At 38.3% G+C, this 23,033-nt stretch overlaps 1 protein-coding gene across 1 annotated transcript; it reads right to left on the reverse strand.

Annotated features, from left to right (window-relative positions):
• Positions 1-5,619: 5,619 nt before the first annotated feature.
• LOC114157779 (cornifelin homolog B-like) lies at positions 5,620-22,709 on the reverse strand. Its single transcript, XM_028038923.1, has 4 exons — positions 22,560-22,709; positions 13,278-13,382; positions 9,956-10,101; positions 5,620-6,048 (listed from the first exon to the last, which is right to left on the reverse strand). Exons 2-4 carry the CDS (start codon positions 13,378-13,380, stop codon positions 5,911-5,913), a joined length of 387 nt encoding a protein of 128 aa, XP_027894724.1. The 5' UTR covers positions 13,381-13,382; positions 22,560-22,709; the 3' UTR covers positions 5,620-5,910.
• Positions 22,710-23,033: the final 324 nt, after the last annotated feature.

The following is a 23,033-nucleotide window of genomic DNA, read 5'->3' on the forward strand; positions in this document are numbered from 1 at the left end:
CCTCCAGGACTGAAACAGAAACTTTATACCTGTTGGGGAAAATATAGACTAGATTTGCTTTGCATTTCCCTGCATGATGTCAATGATACAGTAGGATCCAATTAGATTCTTGATTAATTGCTATGTTGTTGTACGGAGTTTTTGTTCAATGTGCCCCTTTTTTAAATTTGAGCCCCTGCCCCTCCATAGGTCTCTGCACGGCCCTGATGGGAGGAAGCCAGACGAAACTACTAGGTCTACGCAGAAAAACACCAGGTTGCTGTTCAACCCCAGCTCTTTATTATTCTTAATTGTGAAAGCAGCAAAACTAAGGTATCAACAGAAAAAAAGACCAAAAAAAAAACTCATTATTTTTTGTTAACAGTGGAAGAATCCCAACCACAATGAAAGTTGTTTTTATTCCACTCTTTACTTTGATGCTCCTCTGCGGATCTGTGCTTCTGTTCCCTGAAATGAAAAATTATGAGCTGTATTTTATCTCTTGAGCGGCCTAAAACTCTCATTTAACTTAGCCGATGAGACACGTCAACAAAATTATTCTCAGACCTGCCAAATAAACGTCACTTATTAAATATGAGATCACTTGGGGGCAGCATTTCATACCTACCTGCTGAAGCAAATAGCATACGAGGACTAACACATGTGCTCTAAATATCATTTCTTTCTTGTTACAAGTGTTACAGCAAAAAAAAAATTATGTTATACTTTTTTAGGTGAAATTTTTTAAAGATGATCAACAGGTTTTTGTGATTTCTTTTTAAAGTCTGACAGCAACACATGGATCCAGATTGTGGTTATTCCTATTTTCTGTGTTCATGTTTCAGTGAATGATTTTGCTTAATTTCATTTATTTAAATCAGAACGCGTTTTGATGTGTGCCTTGGATATTTTTCCTGATCCCAAACATACATCTTTTCAAGTCCACACAAGTTTATTTGTAGAGAACCATTCGTCCTGCGTTACAGGAAAAAAACAGACAGACATATAAAACACATCAATACATTAAAATACAAATAAAGAATTATGTAAAAGCATTAACATATGGTATAAAAACAAAGAAATTGCAATAACTGATTAAATTTACTTTTAAAAAAAGCAAAAGTATGATAGAAGGGGTAAAACAGGCTTTGTTAGGTTTTTTGGGGTAACCTAGAGTTAAAAGTAATGTTTGCAGTCCTGATAGTTTCTGCTTTTTCTTTAAAAACCGATTTGGGTTTTTTTGCTTTACAAAACAATCAGTGAAAAAGCTGGAGATGCGTTTCACAGGAAAATATTCAAAAAAAGTCAATCTGCCAAAACTGAACCTCAACTGGGTGGGGATCCACTGTCGTCCACTTCCTTCATTATTTTATCTACTTTGTACAATAGACCAGTGACACAGGAAGCAAAGCTGACCTTAAGATGACTTTTCATCTCACATTAACCAGCAGACTTCCTGTTACTGTAGTAAAATCACTGAATCTGTCTGTTCTGGCACTGAACCCTTTCTGCAGAAGACGTGTTTCTGGTGGAAAGCTGAAAATTTCAACTGGGCTTGAAGACGTCGATTCAGGAGCCGGATCATCCACTGTGATGTAAAATTGGCTTCAAATAGTGGGTAATAATTATGTTCCAGCAGTTTCCGGTTCATGGAAGGCTTGAATCTGCGTACTTCTTTAACATTTTAACTTATTTTTGCTTTACCTCTTTCATACTGAGATCCTGTTCAGTCACATTGGGCAAACAGGATGGAATACTGCAGCAACTCGAAGAGGAAGTATTGTGAAGAAAGATTATGGTCGTCCAATCAAAAGGAGGAAGAAAAACAGTATGATGTGAAGCTGTGGAAGGGCAGGGTTCAGAAAAACGTGACAAAGCATGATGGCAGGGTGGGCTGGGTGCAGCTAGGCTGCTGGGTAATTAGAGATGTGGCTCTAAACATCCGAACTTCAACACAAATCAGGACAGTGCAGGAAAACCAATCAGTAAGCTTCTCTAAATTACACCAAGAAACATGGTGGAATATCCAAACAGGATCATGCTGCAAGACTCTTACAGGTTGTGGAGTGAGACGTTTATCCAGATATAGGTATTTAATGCAGCAAAATAATTCCCAGTTAAAACACAGTCAGGGCAGGGATGTAAAGCACATTTATTGAGTTGTTAGGGAAACCATTTTGGGGCTTTTATTAAATTAGATGCACAAATATGGGGCAAATTTTCTGCCATAATTCGAGAGCACATGTTTTCAGTCTGAAAGCAGGATTTCATGTCTTTCCTCTCAAAACATGTAAAGCTTGCACTCCAGACTTCTGCTTTCTTTCAAATATTCACTGTTTCCTTTCTCAAACCTTTCTCCTTTCGCTCAAAACTGGTTGGAACAGAAAGTACCGTCGCCTGGCAACCTCTCAGCCAATAGAATGCAAGTGTTATTATGGGTGCGTTTGTTTCCTTCTTGTGGGTGTGCCTGTGTGGCTACATGTCTGTCTATATCCTATAGGGACAATCTAGATATATAGATTTGAATAGAAACCCCATCAAACTGATAAAAAATCAACAGCTATTCTTTTGAAAGAATTGCTGTTATAAAAGATACAATAAAATAAAGATTTTATAAAGATAGAGTTTGTCTACACCTGAATGAAGTTTTCCCCCAGCTTCTTCAAATCAGACAACATTGGTGTGAATCCAGTCAGTTCAACACTGGACTCACATTGCTTTGGCTCTGAAGATGTTAATGAAAGTTTGTGTTAGGTTGTGCACTGCTTTGAAGTAGTGGAAATAAGTGCTGATGGTGGCTGTTGATCGTGAAATATGGCCAGCACATGTTTTACTCCATTCTTACTTTTTGTTCGTCAAAAGTACAGTTTGTCTAATAGCACCCTCTGGTGATCGTAGAATAAAATACAAGTCAGCGAGTTTGTTTTGGGAGGTGTTGTACCAGTTCATTCTAAATAAGACCTACTACTTCAAAGTAAATTTCATCCATTTTAAAATAAAATTATTCATGTTTATAGGACGGGACGTAAGCATTTTTCACTGAAATCCACAGTTGCGATATGAACAGCTTTTCACGGATTTTTGATGACCAGTTTTGAAAGAATGTCGTGATTCTTTAAAGTGTAACTACCCTCTGAAAGCAAAACCAGAGAGGGGGATGTGCGGAGGGATGCACGCACTTCCTGCATCAGTGAAGCATCAACTTTCACATAGTTTCCCTTCCAGATGTTAGTTTCACTTGGCAAGAAAAAGAAAGTTACGGTGGAAATTCATGAAGAAATTGCTGAGAACGTTGTTTTTTTTTTTTTGCTTATAACCGAAGGCAACAAAATCTGATGAGAAGTTTTGCTTTAGATCAAATCACATGAAAGTAAAAAAAAAAGTATTGTTGTTTTAGTGCCTGCAATAATTAGTCAGATTACTGAAAAATTGTCCAACTCAGACTGAAACATGAACAACAGCGACAAAACTCATGATTTATGTTTCTTCCCAGTCACAAAGCCTTTTTTTTTTGACATTGCAGAATTATGTTTGAGCTCAGGGAGGCTTTATGGGAGAAGAAAACAAAAGGACTCACATCTTGCTTTGATTATGGCTCAGACTCTCCTCATTTCTCCAGTACAATATTAACCGAGAAACAGAAACCTAAATAAACTACCCCAAGGATTAGAAAGGACGTCAGAGCAGAAATATGTCTCATTATCGAAGGTTGAAACATGAATTTCCAATAACACTTAAAAGAGTCAAGCAGCAACGCCCAAGTGTCAACACTTGTTTGGGCCTAGATAAAATATGAAAGTGAGATAAACTCATAATCATTTACAGACTTTGTTCCTTTGTTAGACGCTGTTTTACAATATGCATGTGAGACAAAGTTCATGTTTTCAAGGTCTCAAGTAAAACACGCCACTACCTATATATAGTCTTACTGCTGCATGTTAGTTAGAAACCTATAAAAGAAACAAGCCTCAGCTCCATGTGTTTCTCAGGAGGAACGTGGGTGTGCTTCCTCCTTTTTGTGTGTTTTATAAACCCATAAAGAAACACCCAGAGAGTTGCTCACCAACAGTTCTGAAACGTTTAACAGTAAAATCTTCCCTGCAGTATCTCTGCCAGCTTAAGTGAAAACGCGAGCTGGCATTTGTTTGCGTTTTCACCATCTCACATCTGTTCATGGTGGAACCTCTTCTTGATAGCTAAGGTTATTTACTCACTACGCCAAACAAGCAGCAGCAGCAGTCCCATCAGCAGAGGTGCTAACAAAGACTTTTTTAATAGTAGCACTGTGAAAGAACACAGAAATGAAAGTAGTAGAGCTAAAAGTGAATCCTCACTTCCTTTTTCTCAATTATTGGCAAGCACTAGCATTGTAGAAACGTTACAGAACGCCGGAGTGTTTTATAAATACAAGGTGGTTGTCCAGGGTGACATTAGAAAAGGGGCGTAAACCAGCACAATACAGAAAATGTGTTTTCTGTGTTGTTTATGATATATTTTGGATGTAGAAAATGTAGAAAATCAAATTTCCAATAAAACGCAATGGGTGGCAACAGATGGTTTGGTTCTTGCACGTACTTCCGACTTGATTGTTTTAAAAAAAACACATATACTTTATTTCTTGCAAAAATATAGACAAAATAAAAATCTCTTACAACTTTGAAGTTCAAAAAGTGCAAGCAAGAACCAAACCACCTGTTGTCACCCACGGCCTTCATTGGAAATTGATGGCTTTGGAACTTAGACGGCCACAACATAGTAAAAACAAATAATAATAAAAAACATCCCGTCATCACACCGGACATTTCCCAAACAAAAGGACCTCCACCACACACCAAGTGTGTTCTTAATTACTGAAATTAATGGGAGGATCTAAAAGTTATCAAAGTAATATAAACAATTTCAAATACAAAAATTAATTACAGACTTTGGTTCTAAACTAACTTACGGATATTCTAATTGCCCAAAGAAAAACTAAATTGACAGAACTCATGATTTACAAAAATTCTACATAAATGGCCACAACAGCGGCGGAATATAAATTCATGCCACACTTTTCAGATTCTGATTTGCAACATAAAATCGTGACAAAATACAATTAAGCTTGTGTGTGTGTAGTGACAAAACATGAAAAAGCTCAAGAACGGTGAAGAGATTTGTTAGGAAACAAACGTCTGGGTTTTCAGAAACACAAGAAGTGAAATCCTGGGAGCTAAATGGTTAAAATCAAGGTTTGATGCAGCAAATGTACCAGTGTGATTCTTAGATCGTCCAAGAATACCGATGTTTTCCAGCCTCTATTTTCTGTTTTTCCACATTTTGGATAAATGATCTAAAATGATTTCAAAATGCTATAGCTCAACAGTTTTCAGGACAACGTGGGAAACCTTATCAGACTGTAAGTAGATTAAAATAACGGATAAGAAGAAATAATTCAGTGCCTGAGCAACTAAAAGGAAATTTCTAAGTCAAAACCTTGGCTAACGCCCAAACTCTGACAATCTGGTTGGAGACAGAAAAGCTTATAAATATGCTTTGTCATCAAAACCTCTTTGCTCAACGGCATCATGAGATTAAACCTTCCGACATACGGGGATATCGGTCGTCATCTGACAGGAGAAATAAGAAGGAGTGACAGCATTCTTAAGACTTGAAGGAACTATTTTATTAAGGAACAAAGAGCAGAAAAATATCACACTTGTTAATGTGACACCTACGCACTCAAACCTAGAAGATCTTAGGAAGGGTAGCAAAACAGAGTAACGTTGACTTGTTACAGATGCATTCACACAGCTTAACAGAAATGCTTCTCTTTTCATCAAATTAAACTCCAATGAATAACTCTGAATGATGGTGAAACAACAAAATATGAAACGTATGAACCATGTATGTATGGAAAATGTATGGCGGTGGAGCCACCTCCATGTCTGCAGGCTACATCCTGCCGACCTGAGTGGTGACCACGGTGGCGCTTGATGGATTGCGGGCGCGGATCTTCAGCTCTCGATTCATCTGGCACCAAACGCAGGGGTAGCACCACATCACCTTGCAACAGTCGTCGCAGCCTGACCCCTGCGGACAGGAAACAGGAAGGGGGAAGTCAGCCGAATTCCCAGAACATTCACTTTGTTGACGATATTCTAATTTATTAAGACATGCCTCGTTTTATTTTTCCATGTCTATCCGGAATATATTTAAATAACTTTCTATTCTTTTCTTTTTTATCAGCCAGCGTGGTTACATGAGCTAATGTAGCCATGATGTTGTTATGTCTTAAAGCGAGTTTAGTTGAAATTTTCTTTTTAATTTGAGATGTTTTTCATTTGCCTATTTGTGGGTTTGTGGAGCATATCTGATATTCTAAAGAAAATGAAGCTCGGTAATCTGAAATATCTAGGCAATGCTACTTGGCTGCCTTTTATAATGCAGCCAATCCAGGAGCACCACTCATTTTCCTTGGAGCTGATTGGCTGTAAGGCCAGAAGCAGAAATAAGGAAGGCAGTAGACAGTTTCCATTGTGCGTATCAATGCACATTAACATATTTTTGGTGATCCTGTTCTAAGAAACTATCGCCTGCAGATTTCAAGAGATGAATCATCTTTCACTTGATCTTCCACTCTTTACTAATTGAAGTTAAATGGGCAGCCTGTCGATGAGTGTAAAGATTTTATTTTGAATTCATTGGAGCCTTTTATATATAAATTCATCAAAGGTCAGAGTTATGGTAATAATATGTATATTTTTTTCTCCAGAAATCCTGAAGACATTTCAGAGGATTATAAAAAATGTGGCTTATTTAAAGGAAATCGCAAAGTAAAAAGGAGTGGCTTGCTTTGGTTTCATTTATAAACTCTTTTTTTTAAAACAAAAAAACAGATCTGTTCATCATGATAGTTTCTGTTTTAGGAGTGTTTTTCCACACCTGTCTGCTCTTGTAGCGTTCATGTCGATCAGAGAATATCTGCTTGGGTTGCAGGACATAAAACCACAACCCTCTGCCAGCGTACCGCCAACGCTCTACAAACACCTGGCACACAATTGCTTTCATTTATTTCTGCTTTCTGTGCATTCACCCAGAACCTTGTCTAGTCTCACTGACTCTTGATTCTCTATTTTAATCATTTATATCTCAATTTTTGGAGGGAAAAAAAAAGTGATTTCAGTTTTTGCTGCCTTAAAGCTCTCTTCTGTCACTTAAATGTTTCTGATATTAAAACAAAAGAAATCTCAAATAATAATTATTTTTTTATATTCTTTAACTTCCCTGACATTAAAAAGTAATTGCCATCTTGTTCAATCAGAATAAATATAATGCCTAGTTTAAATAGAACCTGTCTGACTACATGAAGTAGGCTAAAAAAAATTAAAAAGGAGTGAAGTTTGACTGGGTTAATTTTTGTGTCAAAGTGTCCAGAGTAAGTTTTTCTGGTTTTGGATTCCTGCGAGTGTAAGATTGTTGGTTCTGTTTAGTAAAACAGTTTATCGTTTTATTCAGATGTGTGTGTGTGTGTGTGTTTGTTCGTTAATAAAGTGTCAGAGTCACAGGAAACCACAGTTTGAAGCTACGTACCGCTCGGCTTTTGCCACATTTGAATGCTTCAGCTCTTTAACCTTATTCTATCTAATGTGAGACAAAGACAACCTGAATAAATTCAAAATACAGTTTTCAATTCAATATTTCATTTATTAAAGGAGTAAAGCCATCCAGAGCACAAGCAATCGCCATGGATACCCTCTGGATGCCGGGCTGCAGACGTAGAGGAGTAGAAGTGACACTTCTCTTCCTAAAGCTGAACTTCTGCTGAATTCGTAACCTAATTCCCGATCTTTGTTTGTTTATAATGATGTGTTTTCAATGCATTTTAATTATTGTGTTAATAGTGATTGTGCTACATGTGTCTTTAAATAATAATAATAATAATAATAGGATTATTCACAGCATTGAGAAAATCACCCACAACCCTGAGGATCCTTGTTATAAAATGCTGCTGAGTGTCTTCAGTCAGAGGCTTATTCAGAGCCGCAGTAATGCAGACTGCTACAGGAGAAGCTTTCCCCAGGGTTTTATGAGCCTGGTGGGTCACCAGGCTTTACTTGCGCTCCCACCAGGCTAAGAAATATTTAATTCAGATTAAACAACATGAACAACTTTCTTTCTGTTTTTCTTTTTTAAGACTTTACAGTTGGTGTTTAGGTATGGCAAATAATGTCTTCCAATAGCACATAATCAGCTAGTCATATTTTCACATTTCCTGTCAACTTTAAACATTTTTAACTCAAAAACATGGTGGCTGCCCCAGAGCTCCTACCAACGGGTTTAGCAAGTTTTCTGCGGGAAACCGTGCATGAGCATCAACAACTCCTTGAAGAAACTTGGACTGTATGAGTAACAACATTTAATTTTCCTTTGGCATTAATAAAGTATTTCTGAATTTGAGTAAAGCTTTTTTGACCTAAACTGGAACCATTTCTGTCAGACCTGCCAGAACAAGAAATCTCTTCTGCATGACGCAGCCCCAAAAGATCTAAAAACAAAGCAACAAATCGCACCTTGATGTAAGGAGACTCAGATATACATCAGTGTGGAAAGGATTGCAAAGTCACTTCTGTAGCTTTGAGATCCCACAGAACCACAGTGAGAGCTATTATCCATAAATGGAGAAAACAGCGTTCAACTCTCTCAGGAGTCAAATTTCCTCCACAAAAGATGTAAAAGACTCATTGCCAGTCATTACCATGCCTGATAGACGTTGTACCATGACTTTAGCTAAAGCCGACATGTGGATGGCTCAATTTGACAAAGAGCCAGAAGCCACACGTTAGAAAACAAAACCTGTGGCACTAAGCACTCAGACGTTGAAACATCAGAGTTATTTAGTTAAAGCCTCTATTTTATGCTAAAAAGCTTTTATGTTTGAAGCAACAAAGAACTTTTTTCTAAAAAAGAACCTCTGAACAAATCAGTGAACAAGTATTTATTATCTGAGCATTTCTTCTGATTTTGCTACTTTGTCACGTCTAAATGTTTCAGATTAAAAACAGTTCTAAAATCATTTCATTCATTGACAAAAAAGAATAACATTGAAACGACGTGAGCCTGAGTGAAAAAAATAATAATTAAATCTTGTAGCACAAAGAGAACTGATAAGAGGAAGGAGTTTTGGTTCACTTTGTAAACCAGGGCTTTCAAACTGCTGTGTGGCTGTAAACCACACAGCAAGGACCAGAACCAGCTATGATTATTTTCACTGTCGTGTGGTCGCTTAGGTTTTGAAAATCAACTGACAATTTGAAAATCTACACATAGATTACAAATTTACTGTTATTGACCATGTTTCTGGAAAACGTGTCAGTCGCTGGACTGACTGACGGATGAATAGATCTGCATTTTCTTTAACAGCAAAATGAAAAGTACTCAAATCAGAGCAGCCGATTTGAAGAAAGAAATTCTAATTCAAACACTTGTCATGTCAACAAAACATATTAAAGTCTCCAATAGGATTTCTTTTTTTTTTTTGCTTATCCTGACCTGAAGAATAACTAATTGAAATTCAACTCTTGTACAGATTTCACACGAACCCTGACCGTCATAGTTGTTCTGGTTCAATAAAGTGTATTTCATTGTAGCATTTCAAATAGAAAATCTCCATTTGAAATGCTAGCCTTTGATTGACTCTGGAACGTTACGGTCTCTGGGTTTTCCATGCCTAATAAAGTTAACTATATTTTCTTGCAAGCCCAAGCCGGACTCGGCGTGAATCTTTAACCACTACCGTTTCTATCATCTACTTCTGACAAGTGACTCAAGTTAACCCAAACCCGTTGACCAAGGGAAACCCCAGAATCCTTCAGAGCAGTGGGTCATGACGAACAGATGAGGACAACAGTTAAGGATCTGAGAGTCACTCCAAAAAAAAAAAAAGAAGAAAAAAAGAAGGATCACAATAACTAAGCATTCCTGAAGTTGTCCGACTTACAGGAATGTTGTGACGCTCTCTGATGTTGGAGCGGAGTATGCAGGACACAATGCCACAGAAGTCCAGACAGGGCATCAGGCAGCACCAGCCGTACTTACTGGCAGTCTCACACTGCATGCAGGGGAAACACCACAACCCACAGCAACCTGTTGGCGAGATGGAAAATAAAGCTGTTGAAGTCTATCAGGCTGCACCAAGCTGCAAAATAGTATTGATTGTAGCACATATTAGCTTCTTTAAAAGATAGTTGTGTTTGTAAGTAAACCTGTCCAGTTTGTTGGACCAGCTGAAGTGGGCAGGTGAGCAAAGAGTTTGTATAAAACCCCTGAATATTTACACAAGGATGAGAAAGCCACTTTCTGTTCTTAATAAATAAGCACAGGATGCTCATAAAGCTGGAATTTAGATGGACTTTCACATGCCTGGTGAAAATCTGCAGGTAAGTGAGATCATGTTCAGTCTTGTAACACCTGCATTAGTTCTGAGTAATTCAAGCAGAGAAAAAGTGCCAGGTAGACAAGTATGAACACTGGCCGACCACTAGCTGGCCGCTCAAAGTTTAGCATCAGACATTTCCGTTTTACGGTTTAAAGGGACTTTGATTATATTTAGGAAAATCTGTGATATACAACAATGTAATATTGATCGACTTAAAATAAATAAATTTGAATTTAACTTTGCAGTGGTGATTTCTTTTCAATTCATGGCAAACATGGACAACATGTAGTTTATAAATGAGTTTCCCACTTTACCTTCTAGAACATTTTAATACTGCATTAAGCAACAAGCGTCAGTTTTACTACTGACTTTCAAAAAACAGATGGCAGCTCCGCCTATAGATGACCCATTTTATTACCATTCAATCTACCTGAATTGATTAGTTAAAAAACATTCTGAGAATGTTTATGTTTGTAAAGGAACTCAAAATAACCGGCTGCAGAAAGTGGAACGTGTTGGATTGTGGGCGGGGCTTGATGTCCGGCCCCACCCTCAAACCATTTTGATTGGATAATTCTTCTACTTCCCTCAAAATGTCTGGAAAGGAGACAAAAAGTCAAGTTATTTGCCTGAGAACGAACATAATGTGGCAAATCATGTGAAAAAAATTAAGTAAATTTTTTTATATTCTAAAACTTATATATAAATGGAAAATTAAGAAGTTACATGATATTTGGTTGTATTTTCAACTTAATACAGAGCGTATAACAAGGCCTGGATGGACACATTATAAAGTTTTTCTGAACTGTTTGGTCACAACAGCTTCTAATCGGTGAAACCTTTATCCTATTAGAACAGAAAGTTGTAGTGATATAATTTTTACAAACGACTATGATTTTTTATGGGAAATCTTGATCAATTTGAGTCTCACTACAAGCTCATTAAATGTTTGTCTTTATGCAGACACTTTTATCCAAAGTGAATTAGAGATGGGTTAGATGTCAGATTGTGGTTCTTGCTTTCCTCTCTTCCAGGAAACATGCATTTCCTTTTGACATCACAATTGAGATGTTTATCTCTTCTTGTTCTTCTTTACGTCGTGTTCACATGAACACAGGATCAGTCTTTCCAGTTAGTTTCGACACATTGTCAGCTAACAGTTTTTTGTCAACAAGGTATTTTGAACTTTGGTTTCTCATGTCAGACTGGATGAGTTTGTATCTTTGCTGTTTTAATTCATGGTGTGAAAATAGAGGTAACACAGAGGTCAGTGTGATCACAAACTTTCCACTCAGGACCTTCCACGATTGTATGAGAACGCACCAGACGTAAACAAAAAAAAAAAATCATCTTTCATTACTGAGATGCTCCAGATGCTGTTAGAAAACCTGCACACTATTTAATTCAACATTAAATCAAATACTTCTGGATTAATTTAATTTCCCTTTGGGATTAATAAAGTATTTTTGAATTTGTGCAGACAAGTGTATTAGAAAATAATTACGCATGTTTCCATTCTCATCTGCAGTTATTGGCACTGCTGGTTAAAGGGCGCCTGCAGGATGGCACAAAACTATCACTTAACCTGACCCACACAACCACAACAACAGCACACGTCTTGTGCATGGCGCACAAAACCAGCACAAACCTGACCCACATCAATATGCCAAGCGAACCTGATGCACGTGGCCGACTGGAACACACAAGGCCCAACAGTGCAACACACACACACTTTGATGTTTAACACACACAAAAAAACTTTTTTTCTTTCTCCACAATTTTGTTAACAGTAAACGGCGAAAAATAATTTAAAACGTCTCATAACTTTGATTATTTTTTTTGCCCTCAGCGGAAAATCTAGGTCCATACTGCCACGCAGCTGCAGGCGCTAGTGCCAGCAGTGATTGTTTTTCAAAAGGATAGGGATTAATTTACATCACACTTTACTTTTTTTTAGGTTGATCAAAGTGTTTCAGAAGCTTTCATTGTTTTTGTTTTTACTTATTTTCACACAAATAACATTAACCTACATAGAGGATATTTAACACAAAGACAAATATCACAGTATTATTTAAAAAAGCAATAATCACAGACATTGACAGTGTTGGTGTTAAGGTCTTTCAATCTTCAAAGTGCTTCAGAAGCTTCACTGGTCATCTGTGAGTTAATGTTTCTCTGGGGTAAAGATATGAAGTGACACGGAACAACATTTCTCAGCTACTCTTTAAAATGGGTCAAATCAGCAAACATGCAACACAAGTTAAGGCAAATATTTATGTTGATACTGCGAACATTGAGCAGGAAATGAAAGGAAGAAGAAACAAAAAACTTGAAGCGTGTCTAAAGCAGGTTGCATCATCAGGCGACAACAATACAAACAATGAACTGGATGGAAATGTGGCTCAATCATTCATGATGAGTAGGGATCTTAACAAAAATATTAATGTAATTGTTTCAACCACACCTCATAAACCTTGAAAGTATAACCTTTTCTCAGAACTAAAGAAGTCTGAGAGAAGGATGAGAGAGGAAACATCTTCAGTAAACAAGAGAATAAGTCCAGTCGCCTTTATTTTATTACGGCTAAATACGCCTCAGACTTTACTTAAGACTTAGCTTTGTCTCCCCATAAATTACAAGAGGGCCTTTTTCTTAAATCAATGATGAATATGTGGAAAATAACCTCTTAGCCACTGTTAGGCAAGGGAGAGATTCTGGTATTCTGTGGGCTTCTTTCTCACAAAATTAGTTGGAGAGGCTGGTATTAGGAGGTTTTTGAAACATCAAGATATTCAAATAAACACCTGGTTCACTTTGCCAGAACACTGAATTTGATAGTGAGGACAGTGAGTAAAACTGGGTGGCGGTTGTTGATCTGACTTACAGGTGCCCATCTCGGCGCAGCAGTCGCAGAGGTCGGTGCTCCATCTGCCTGGACCCTGCTGGGTGACCGTCACCACCTGGTGAGTCTGGGGTACGTAAGCCATGCCTGCAGGATACAGAGCAGACACCGACACGTTAAAAGAGGAAATGTGTACTTTATGTTCGTAACATATTGCTCCTTTATGAAAAGCACCTGAGAATGTGTGGATTTGTCGACAAGCTCTGTTGATCTTCTACAGGATGCTATTCAGACAGTTTTAACACAGAGGCCACACTTGATTTTAGCTTCACCTTTGTTCAGAATACAGTAAAATGAAATGTTTCTGTTCATTTTTTCTTGAACTTAAAGCATTGTAAGAATTTGGTTTTCTCTGTGTTTATTTGACTTTTTCTGTGTGTTTATTTCGGGTTTCTGTGTCTTTTGAGTCTCCGTGTTGCCCCGTCTACCCCTTGATTCTTCCCAGGTGTGTCTCGTTACCCTCTGCGTATTTAATGTCGCCTGTGTTTCTGTGTCTTTGTTGGGTCCGTGTTGTACCGGTCCGTCTACTTTGTCGGTTGTCTTCAATTCGAGTCCAGTTACCACCAGTGTGAGTCGCTGCCTCTGCTCACCTGTGCTGTCTGGATTATTGAGACTTTCGTCATTAAATCATCATTGCCTTCACTTCAACCTGGGTTTATCGCTTTTCTCCTCGCCATCTACACCCCACTTCATGACAAGCATTTTAGAGCCGAGTGAAGAACAAATCTTTAGAATCAACCGAAGGTGTACTTTCTTTTTACCACGACTCTATGTCTACGTTCTTTATGTATCTTTGGGGAATATAATAAGTCCAAACTGAAGATACTTTGGTACACTTAGATTATATGTAGTTTGCCGTGAAAGACTGTATGAAGAAACACAATATTTTGTTGTATGATAAAGTTATCACTTAATATTAATTACCTAAACCTATGAGGATTTTAAACATACTAGAAGCAGTTTAAAGTGGTTTTCATACTTCTGGTAGACTTGGGTTTAATCCGACATGTTAGTTTTACAAAAGTGTTTTCTCTTAGAGAAGCTAATAATAATGTTTAGGAGAGGCCTTGCTAGTAAAGCCAGCTTCAAACTAAAGGAAAATCTGTTGAGGGAGCTAAAGATTCAGGAGATGGAATAGAGGTTTTCCAAACTTTAAGACTTGGATCAGGTGCATTCATCCTCAACGCGTGCTCGCCACGCACTAATGCAATTTAAAGCTGTCCACCTGGTACACTTCTCTAAAGTTAAACTTTCGGCTGTTTACCTAAATGTGCGCCCCACATGTGACGGGTGTAGGACTGCACCTGCTACGTTAAGCCACATGTTCTGGTCTTTTCCTCCTCAGGCCATTTTCTGGAAATCAGCGTTTTGTACTACATCTCAAGTTTTGCGGTGTGAGATTCAACCAAACGCCTTCTCCGCCATCTTTGAAGTTGAACTGGACTTACCATGTTTCAACCCAAGCTCCCAGTCTCATCATTGATTGCCAGGAAAGCTATCGTGTTAAATGTTCATTAGACCTTAAAGGTTGTTGATCTTTGAGAATGTGCTCTTTCATAATTATGCTTATCCTTTACTTGAAAACAGTCTCAAAACAACAATCTTACGGTTTATTGCAATAACTTCTGAGACATTTAATTGTCCGGTAAAATTAGTTATTTTGACAGGCCTACTTTGTGGCAAACTGTGAATATTTTCAGCAATAGAAACCAGTGGCCAGCTGCATAGAGAGAAAGTTAAAGGAACTAAGTCCATATTGCTGATAAAAGGATGTGGGTCACAGACACACACACAAAATATGTGTGTAAAACAAACACACTTAGACCACTTAAGATTAAAACCGAGAGTGGAAGGAATCCTTGCCCCAGTTTGTTTCTCAATGGACAAACTTTTCTGTTTAAATCACTATATGACAGGTTACCTCACCTTCTGAAGCAAACAGTCGTCATTTTGTTTACAAGTCGATGTGTTTCATAAAACATGCATTCGCTGTGAGATCAGCGCCTTTTCTCTGGCAGGAAGGTGTGCAGAGAGGTGGCCTACGCACACATTCCTAAGCAAAACAATAAATAAATCGATAAGCGGAGAGGAACAGTTTAGTGACCTGATCTCTTTTTTAAAAATAAACAAACATTTTCACTTAACACAAAGCACCATATAATTGTGAGGTGAAAGAAAAACAACGTATGGGTTGGACTATTTTGTAAAAATAAAAATCTGAACAACCAAAGTCTGATTAAAAATCCACGGTAAGACTTAAAAATTGATGTTCATTCAACCTGACTGAGCTGTAGCTCTTTGGCAAGGAGCGATGGGGAGAAGATTTCAGTTTTACAGCGTCACAAAATTCCCACTGAATAAAATGTGGTTCTAGAAGGAATTGAATCATTTCCGCGAAATAAATGTTCGCTTTAGTTCTTTCTTTCTTTTTTTAGCTCAGCTTCTTGTTGTAGATAATAGTTTAATATTTTCAATGGGAGGCAATGTTGATCTTGCTTCCCCTAATCTGAATTAAAGGGTTTACTATAGATGCCATGTAAGCTGAGAGAAAAGACGAAGCTTTCTGCAACTCTAAAGCCACCGTGTCGTGATGGAATGAAATGCAAAACCGATTCAGGATAAACTGGGAGGTTAAAAACAAAGATCATTCTAAATGGCTTGTGCCCACCTCTCTCAACTAAACATGCATTAGTCGATGGCCAAGCACAGCTAGAGAACATTTCTCTATCTAATGCGCGGCTGGTGGACTTTCAGTTCTGAATAAGCCACTTTATCCATCCAGACTGAGACTGAAACTGAAGAGTGACTAAGAACAAGAATGTCAATAACTGAATAACTGAGAATAACAGGAAGTGGAGAAACACCCTGAACGTTGCAGATGGCAAACGCTTCTGCGCCTGCATGCGCAGGAAAAACTCAAAATGTGTTCTTTTGGAAAGGAACTAGCAGCTCATACATAATGATTAACAAAAAAATATAAAAAACCTTTTGTATAATTATCAATGCTAATTTTTGAATTGAACCTGGTTGTTCCTCTTATTCTTCAACTTGACGTTGCAACAACTACCAGAATAAAAAAGAGGAAAAACTTTCAGGCTGGATTCGGGGCTGCCAACCTGAACTGGTTATGCTTCTTTCTGTTTTCTGATAATAATCTCTCCTCTTGCATTACATGCGGGAACATCGCTTACTTTATTTACCCCCAGCTGAACATTTGAACCCAAGAATAAATTCAGTGAAGTCCAAACTGATTTACTGACAATAAGTTAAGCTGACGACTGATTTCCAGAAGGAAGTTCTGTAAGGTTTCCTGGTGTTACAAGCATTTACATGGAGGGCTGAATTCACCTCTCTGTGGAACAGATCCCACCTATTAGTCTCTCTTTTTAAAAGAGCAAACATTTTTATTGAGCAAAAATAAAGACATTTGAGGAAGACTAGGTGTCTTGTGTTGTGGTAAAGAGTGATTTATCTGGTTCTCTCAAGGTAATGTAGCCAGTTTTGTTATTGTAGGAGAGCAGTTACAGCTCCCTGATAATTTGGCAACACTCCTGATAAAGCTATCTGGAATAATTACTAAAGATTTCTTTTTTTTTTAATTATCTATTTGAGATACAGACAAGTTGATTAATTAGATGCCTGCACTTTCAGCCTTATTAAACTTTTCACATGCTTTTATGTCAATTTTATGAATTTTTGTTTTAGATGATCGAATTTTGGCATTTGTGGCTTTCCTTCCAAATTGTTCTTATTTCAGGTTTCTGCTTGTTTAGATTTGAGCTCCTGGTAGGAATGTTAATCTGAAGATACCGTTAAGGTAGAAAAATTGTCAGTCGGGAGTTAAGGGAGGTACGCCAGCAGAGTGCTTTGAGCAGTTCTAAGAGGACAGAACTTTGTGAAAAATCTGCTGTGTGGTTCCGATAAATCCAGCCAGCTGGGTCAAGACCTGACAGGTCAGGACATTCAGCAGATAAGACGCTGCTCAGCTTATCTGCTCCTGGTCGCACACAGGCATGCACAGAGAGAAAATTGCCCTTTTAATGTTCTCCTAAACAAGTTAAATGAATAATGATGTTCATCAACGGAGCACCTATGGATAATAAACTATGAATCAGTGAAGTAGCGCACCTTTATGGTCCTGTTGAGATGTCTCTGTACTGCATATAAGTGAGTCTGACTTTCAGTTCAAGGCCTTTTCCGGGCTGGAGCTGCTCCTTGTTTCTGAGCGTCAGATTACCATTTGATTCTTCTGATAAATGTCTGGAGAGGAACCAGCCGACTCACATCTCTTTAAACAAATGAATGTGCAAAGCTACGAAAACAGAGCATTCTTTAACATTTGTCAGCTTCCAAATGTTTCCTGACTCAGAAATTGTGTTTGGGATGGGGTTGTTTTTGTTTGTTTTGTTTTTTTCCCAACAGGCCTATTTTGAGAACAATATTCTTGACCATAATTTGATAATGTGAGGGCTCATATTCTACCGTGTCCCAGTCCAACAGCTTCAACTATCGGCATAAGGAATCAAAAGGAATCTTGAGAAAATCACTAATAATGTTTCTGAAATCTTTATGCTTTTTTTTTTTTTTTTTTCAAAAATAGTGTGATTGAAGGAATCTTTAATCGGTGGACAATAACAGACATCCGATTTAAAGTAAGTGCTTTAAACTTTCAATTGGCATCATTCAAAGAAGAAATAAAAGTATTTCCAATTTCCTGTCTCATGAGTTGTTATTTTGGATTTACGCTGAGGATGTATGCAGTGTAATAATGTAAAGACTGGCACACAGGAGAAGACTTGAAAAACCAGAGTAACCCATGTACCGATGCTGCAAGAGAACAATCAACAGAAAGGAGAGATGGCTAAAAATAAATGATTAATCAGCCAATTAGGAACAATACCAAAAGATTCATCAACTACTAAGATAAATAGAAGCTGCAGTTGCATTAAGTCTTCACAACTTGACTCTTAATGGCCCACAATGCAGATCTTTGCATTTTCCAGCACAAAGACCTCAAACTCTGCAGCAATTTCCCTTTTTTTATACCATCCTGTTGCCCAACCACTTTCTCAATCCTTTTCTAGTTAAAAGATGAAAAAAGCAACTCTGATAAAAACTTAAAAGCAATTCCACTTTTACAGCTTTTCTATGCCATCCCTTATCACCTTTGATATCAGGTCACAACAATCAAATGTCCACTGGCCACCAACAACGTTTCCTTTATCTTAAGAAGCATTTCAGAGCAGTGAGAATGAACCCACGGCTCTGGATTTAATTTGGTTATGCAACATAAACATGCAGTGAGAATGGCTGGTTTGATTTGCAAAGAGCTGGGACATCTGGAAGGGGATATCAGTGGAGAGAAGAGGTTGCACAATCAGTAAAGGAACACAGTCAGTTTCCGTAGCATCCAACGGTCAGATGGCCAAATGGGCGCAGCTCATTACACAATTTTTCTAGCTTTTAGTCTTTTCTACTCATGCAAGTCTTTAACTGAAGAGTAAAACCCAGTGGTGTCTTCAAGCACCTGAATAAAATGATTTTAAGGATGATTTCCAACACTAGTCAAAACCAGTGACCATGTCCACAGGGCTAAAAACACCAGCAAGAGTGGCAACGAATAAAATATTCTATTGTAACACATATTTGACAATGTTATATATTCCCTTAACACTTCAACACCATGAAAAGTGACCACGCCTCTGACACTGTTCCCGATTCTCAGAAGTGTGAGCCACAATCAGCTGAGAGCAAATCCGATGATTCTGATTAAGAAACAAATGACAAAAGCATAAGTCATGTTCCTCCAAGCAAGATATTTATGCCAAAAATCCAGTTGAAATCCAGTGGTTTTCATCTCCTAGTAAATGGCAAGAAAATATAATAGACGTTGCCAGGACCTACTAGAAGGTGTTTTTTTTACGGGAAAGGTAGAAGGAGCTGGATAAAATGCATTTTCATGCATGTTTGTGTGGTCCTGATTCTGGCAATGCATGCCTTTCAAACACCTAAATTTAATTTTAATAAATATGATGATGCAAAAACCAGCTATGTATGGTCCATGCAGGTGTACGCTGGCAAACTTTAGGAGCTCCAGAGACGAATCAGAGTACAAGGGTTGTGATTGATACGCCAAATGGTCTCAGGGGGAACAACATGGCCTGCGATAGTTTCTTCAGATTGTCCTAGAAAGGGGAAAATGTTGCCCTCATGGGAACTTTCCACAAAATGCAGAAGTCAGAACCTGAAAGGAACAGAAACCAAGTATGATCCTTTACTACTAAGCTACCGAAGGAGGAGTCGATAACTTCCAACAATGTTGCTGGGTCAAACGGCACCAGGGGAATGACTGGCACACTGGCAGCTAAAGAAATTAAAATATAACTTTCATGAATAGCCATTGTTTTTCTCTGTGTAGGTTTTCTTGCATTAAAACATTAAAATAGTTCTATTTTTATGAAAAAACAAGCTGAATTATTCTCATTCAGCCTTCATTTCTAAGAAGTAAAGAACATTGCATTAAAAATATAGTTTAGCAATGATATGATACAAAATGCTTTGAGGGAAGTCTTTGGACTCTTAAAAAGATCCCTGGATCAAATCAGTCACATATTTAAAAAAGTTATGTCATACAAAACCCCTCCCTTCCCCTCCAGCAACATAAAGGACAACGAGATGCAAATAACCACTGGTTAATGTCAACAAAACACATTTCTGACTTTCTGACTACAACAGAGAATCTCCCAGGCTTACTATTGTAAATGCAAAAAGTTAATCATGGAAAACTGTAGAAATTGAGATTTCTGACAGAAACTTTCCAGTTTGTTTTATCCACATTGGTCCTAATACTCCGTCGCCGTCGTACCTAGATGTGTTGTCTGAAGTGCATACGGTTAGAGTTGGATGGCACATATGTTGACAAACTGTCTCGTTTTATTACTTTCTGAATGTCAGGCATACCAGAGAACCTGGTTGCCTACATGTGCCAGAGCAATGTTTTCTCTAAAGAAGGAAATATCAGGATGGACATTTGAAACTGTGTCCAGTTTATTAAATCAAAACTGGATACAGCATCAAAGTAGGCAAGTAGTCATTCAGACCATCCCCAGCCCTAACCCTACCCAACCAACTCAGAGGTCCTGATACAAAATTCACCCTGCAACACAACCAACCCCAGTCTACCTTTGAAAGAGGTAGTAAATGTGCTGTATGACCTGGAAGAGCGGAACGAATGTGACACAACTCAAAGGAAAGGCATCAGGGTCAGAATGCTGAAATCATGTGGTTGCATGTTTGCTACATTAGTATGATCTGAAATGACGACCTAATGCATCAATTATTTACAAGAGAAACCAATTTAAGCTGCAAAGAAACCACTGCCTCCATTAAAGCAGGACATCTCTGTCCGTAGGACACGAGAAAGCAGTCCCACACACAGAACAAGGCACTGCTGTTGTTACTGAATTGTTTCAAGTCGAGTCAAATTTATTCGCTCAGCACAATCCAGCAACAAGGCAGCTCCAAGAGCTTCACACCAGAAAAACAGACACCAATTATGAGACCAGCGACGAACATTACGTTTTGTCAAATGCCATCATCAAAATCATAAAGCATGTAAGCATGCCGAACAAACGATATTTTTCGGACACCTCGTTTACAAACACACCTCCCTTTATGTGTGTTTCCGATGATATTTATCTCTCCGTGGGAGCCTCTGGTACATAACGCAAAAACACAAGCGGAGCTTTATTTTTTTTCTTTTCTTTTTCTTCAGGAAGGAGTGCATGCTGTGGGAGGTGGGGGGTCGGCCATTCCTCATGAAGGGCTCGTTGTCCTTCATCCCACCGTCCTCGATGGTCATTTTTCTTTTCTTGACCAATGTTCCAGTTATCACCAATGAAAGGCATCTCTAAACAGGAAGGATTTGAGTTTTGATTTAGGGGAACTCAGTGTTTCGGCTGTTATTTAGTTTTCGGGAAGTTTGTTAAAGATTTGTGGTGCACAGAAGGAGAATGCTGCTTCTCCATGTTTGGTTCTGGAGATGCAGAGCAGACCAGAACCAGAAGACCCGAGAGGTCTGGAAGGTTGCTGCAACAATAACAGATCTTTAATGTATCGCGGCGCTAAAACGTTCAGTGGTTAATAGGACTTTAGAACTGGACTAATGTGCTCTACCTTCCTGAGTTTTAGTCAGAGCGCGAGCAGCAGCAGCGGCAGCAGCAGCAGCAGAGTACTGAGCCAGAAGCAGCTGTCTGACTCATTCCATAGGCAGACCTGTGAAGATACTGTTGCAGTAATCAGTGCAACTAAAGACAGATCTTACTGTGGCTGCAGTTCTTTAGATATGTTCTTGAGGTGATAGAAGGCTGAATTCAGTTTCATTTCAGTTCAGCTGGTTTTAGTAATTCAGTAACATGAGAAAACATTTTTTTTTTAAAAATGCCGATTTTACACACGAGGAAGGATTATGATGACCTTTAATATAAAGTAGACATATTGCTAAATCTATCAAAGTAGTGTTTAAATTTGGCAAGGCATTAAAGGATGTTGATGTACGGTATGTCTCCTTTTTAAGCGATACAAAACATATGGTTGTAATAGAAAAACGGGATAAAAATGGTTTACAATGGTGTAAAAACCTATTTGCCCTCTAACTTATCTTGATTTCGCTTTTCTTCCCACACAGTTAACCATATTTTTGAAAGAAGTGGCTCGTTTACTTTAACCTACTTGTTTTCTGAAAACTTAACACGCAAAACAGAACCACGTGGATCCACGCAATTATCTAGCAGGACGTCGGAAAAGATTGTGAACATGTTGCTTGTCGCTTTTAATCTTTTAATATGTAAATAGAATCATTCTCACGCACATGCAGGCGCTCCATGGTACTCATTATTAGCCGAAGCAGATTAGTCAGTGAGAAAATGTTGCCTTCCAACACCGTTTATTACTGATTTAAGCAGCTGTAACACGCAAGCCATTTGCATGTTAAATTAACAAGTGGGCATGAGATTCAAACAAAGAGAAAACAAGCTGTATTTCTGACGAAACGTACATTTTAACTCATTTCATGTAACGTAGTTTTTTTTTTTTTTTTTTAAAAACATGCACTGTCGCATAAAACGTGACGAGAAATAAATAAAACGCGAAAGTACGCCGCTGTATAAAAGCAGACAAAATAAACTCCCTGAGCGGCTACAATGAGCGGCATTTAAAGTTTGCAGCTGCTGCCTTTAGCGGTATTTTCATATATTTTTTTCTTACCTTTTTAAAGCTGAATTGCGGGGAGAACAAAAGCAGCGTGGGGAGCGCCGTGTTCTTGCTGGGTTGCAGAGTGTGAACTGATGGAGGCAAATTAAGTTTCACTTTTCAGAGAAGTGAGGCAAGACAATGGGGGTGAGGGGGGGGCACCTGGAAAACAACGAGGAGGAGCAGGAAGGGGAGGAAGTAGCGTCTCCTTTTAGATGAAAGAAATAACATATAAACAGTCATGTTAAAAATTATACTGGCAAAAAAATATCTGCGAATGCCACAATTTGGGTAAATGAGTTTGTGCTGGTGGTGTCAAGCCATCTTCCGTGGAGTAGTTTGATGGAGCAGCAGCTTATCTAGGCGAGAGGAGGCAGATAAGAACAGCAGCTTAACTCAGGCAGGAATTGTTCCCAAAAAACTGCACTAAAATGAGAACAGGATGGTCTCATATGTTCAGCCGTCCAAGAAATTACTCAAGTAACGTTA

This window comes from Xiphophorus couchianus, chromosome 14 (assembly GCF_001444195.1).
Source record: "Xiphophorus couchianus chromosome 14, X_couchianus-1.0, whole genome shotgun sequence".
NCBI classification, from domain to species: Eukaryota; Metazoa; Chordata; class Actinopteri; order Cyprinodontiformes; family Poeciliidae; genus Xiphophorus; species Xiphophorus couchianus.

Coding starts and splice junctions, on each gene's coding strand:
- LOC114157779 (XM_028038923.1), bottom strand. CDS start 13,380: ATGGCTTACGTACCCCAGACTCACCAGGTGGTGACGGTCACCCAGCAG. Junction 10,102..13,277: donor CTGCGCCGAGATGGGCACCT/GTAAGTCAGATC, acceptor TCTCGCCAACAG/GTTGCTGTGGGTTGTGGTGT. Junction 6,049..9,955: donor GAGAGCGTCACAACATTCCT/GTAAGTCGGACA, acceptor TCCTGTCCGCAG/GGGTCAGGCTGCGACGACTG.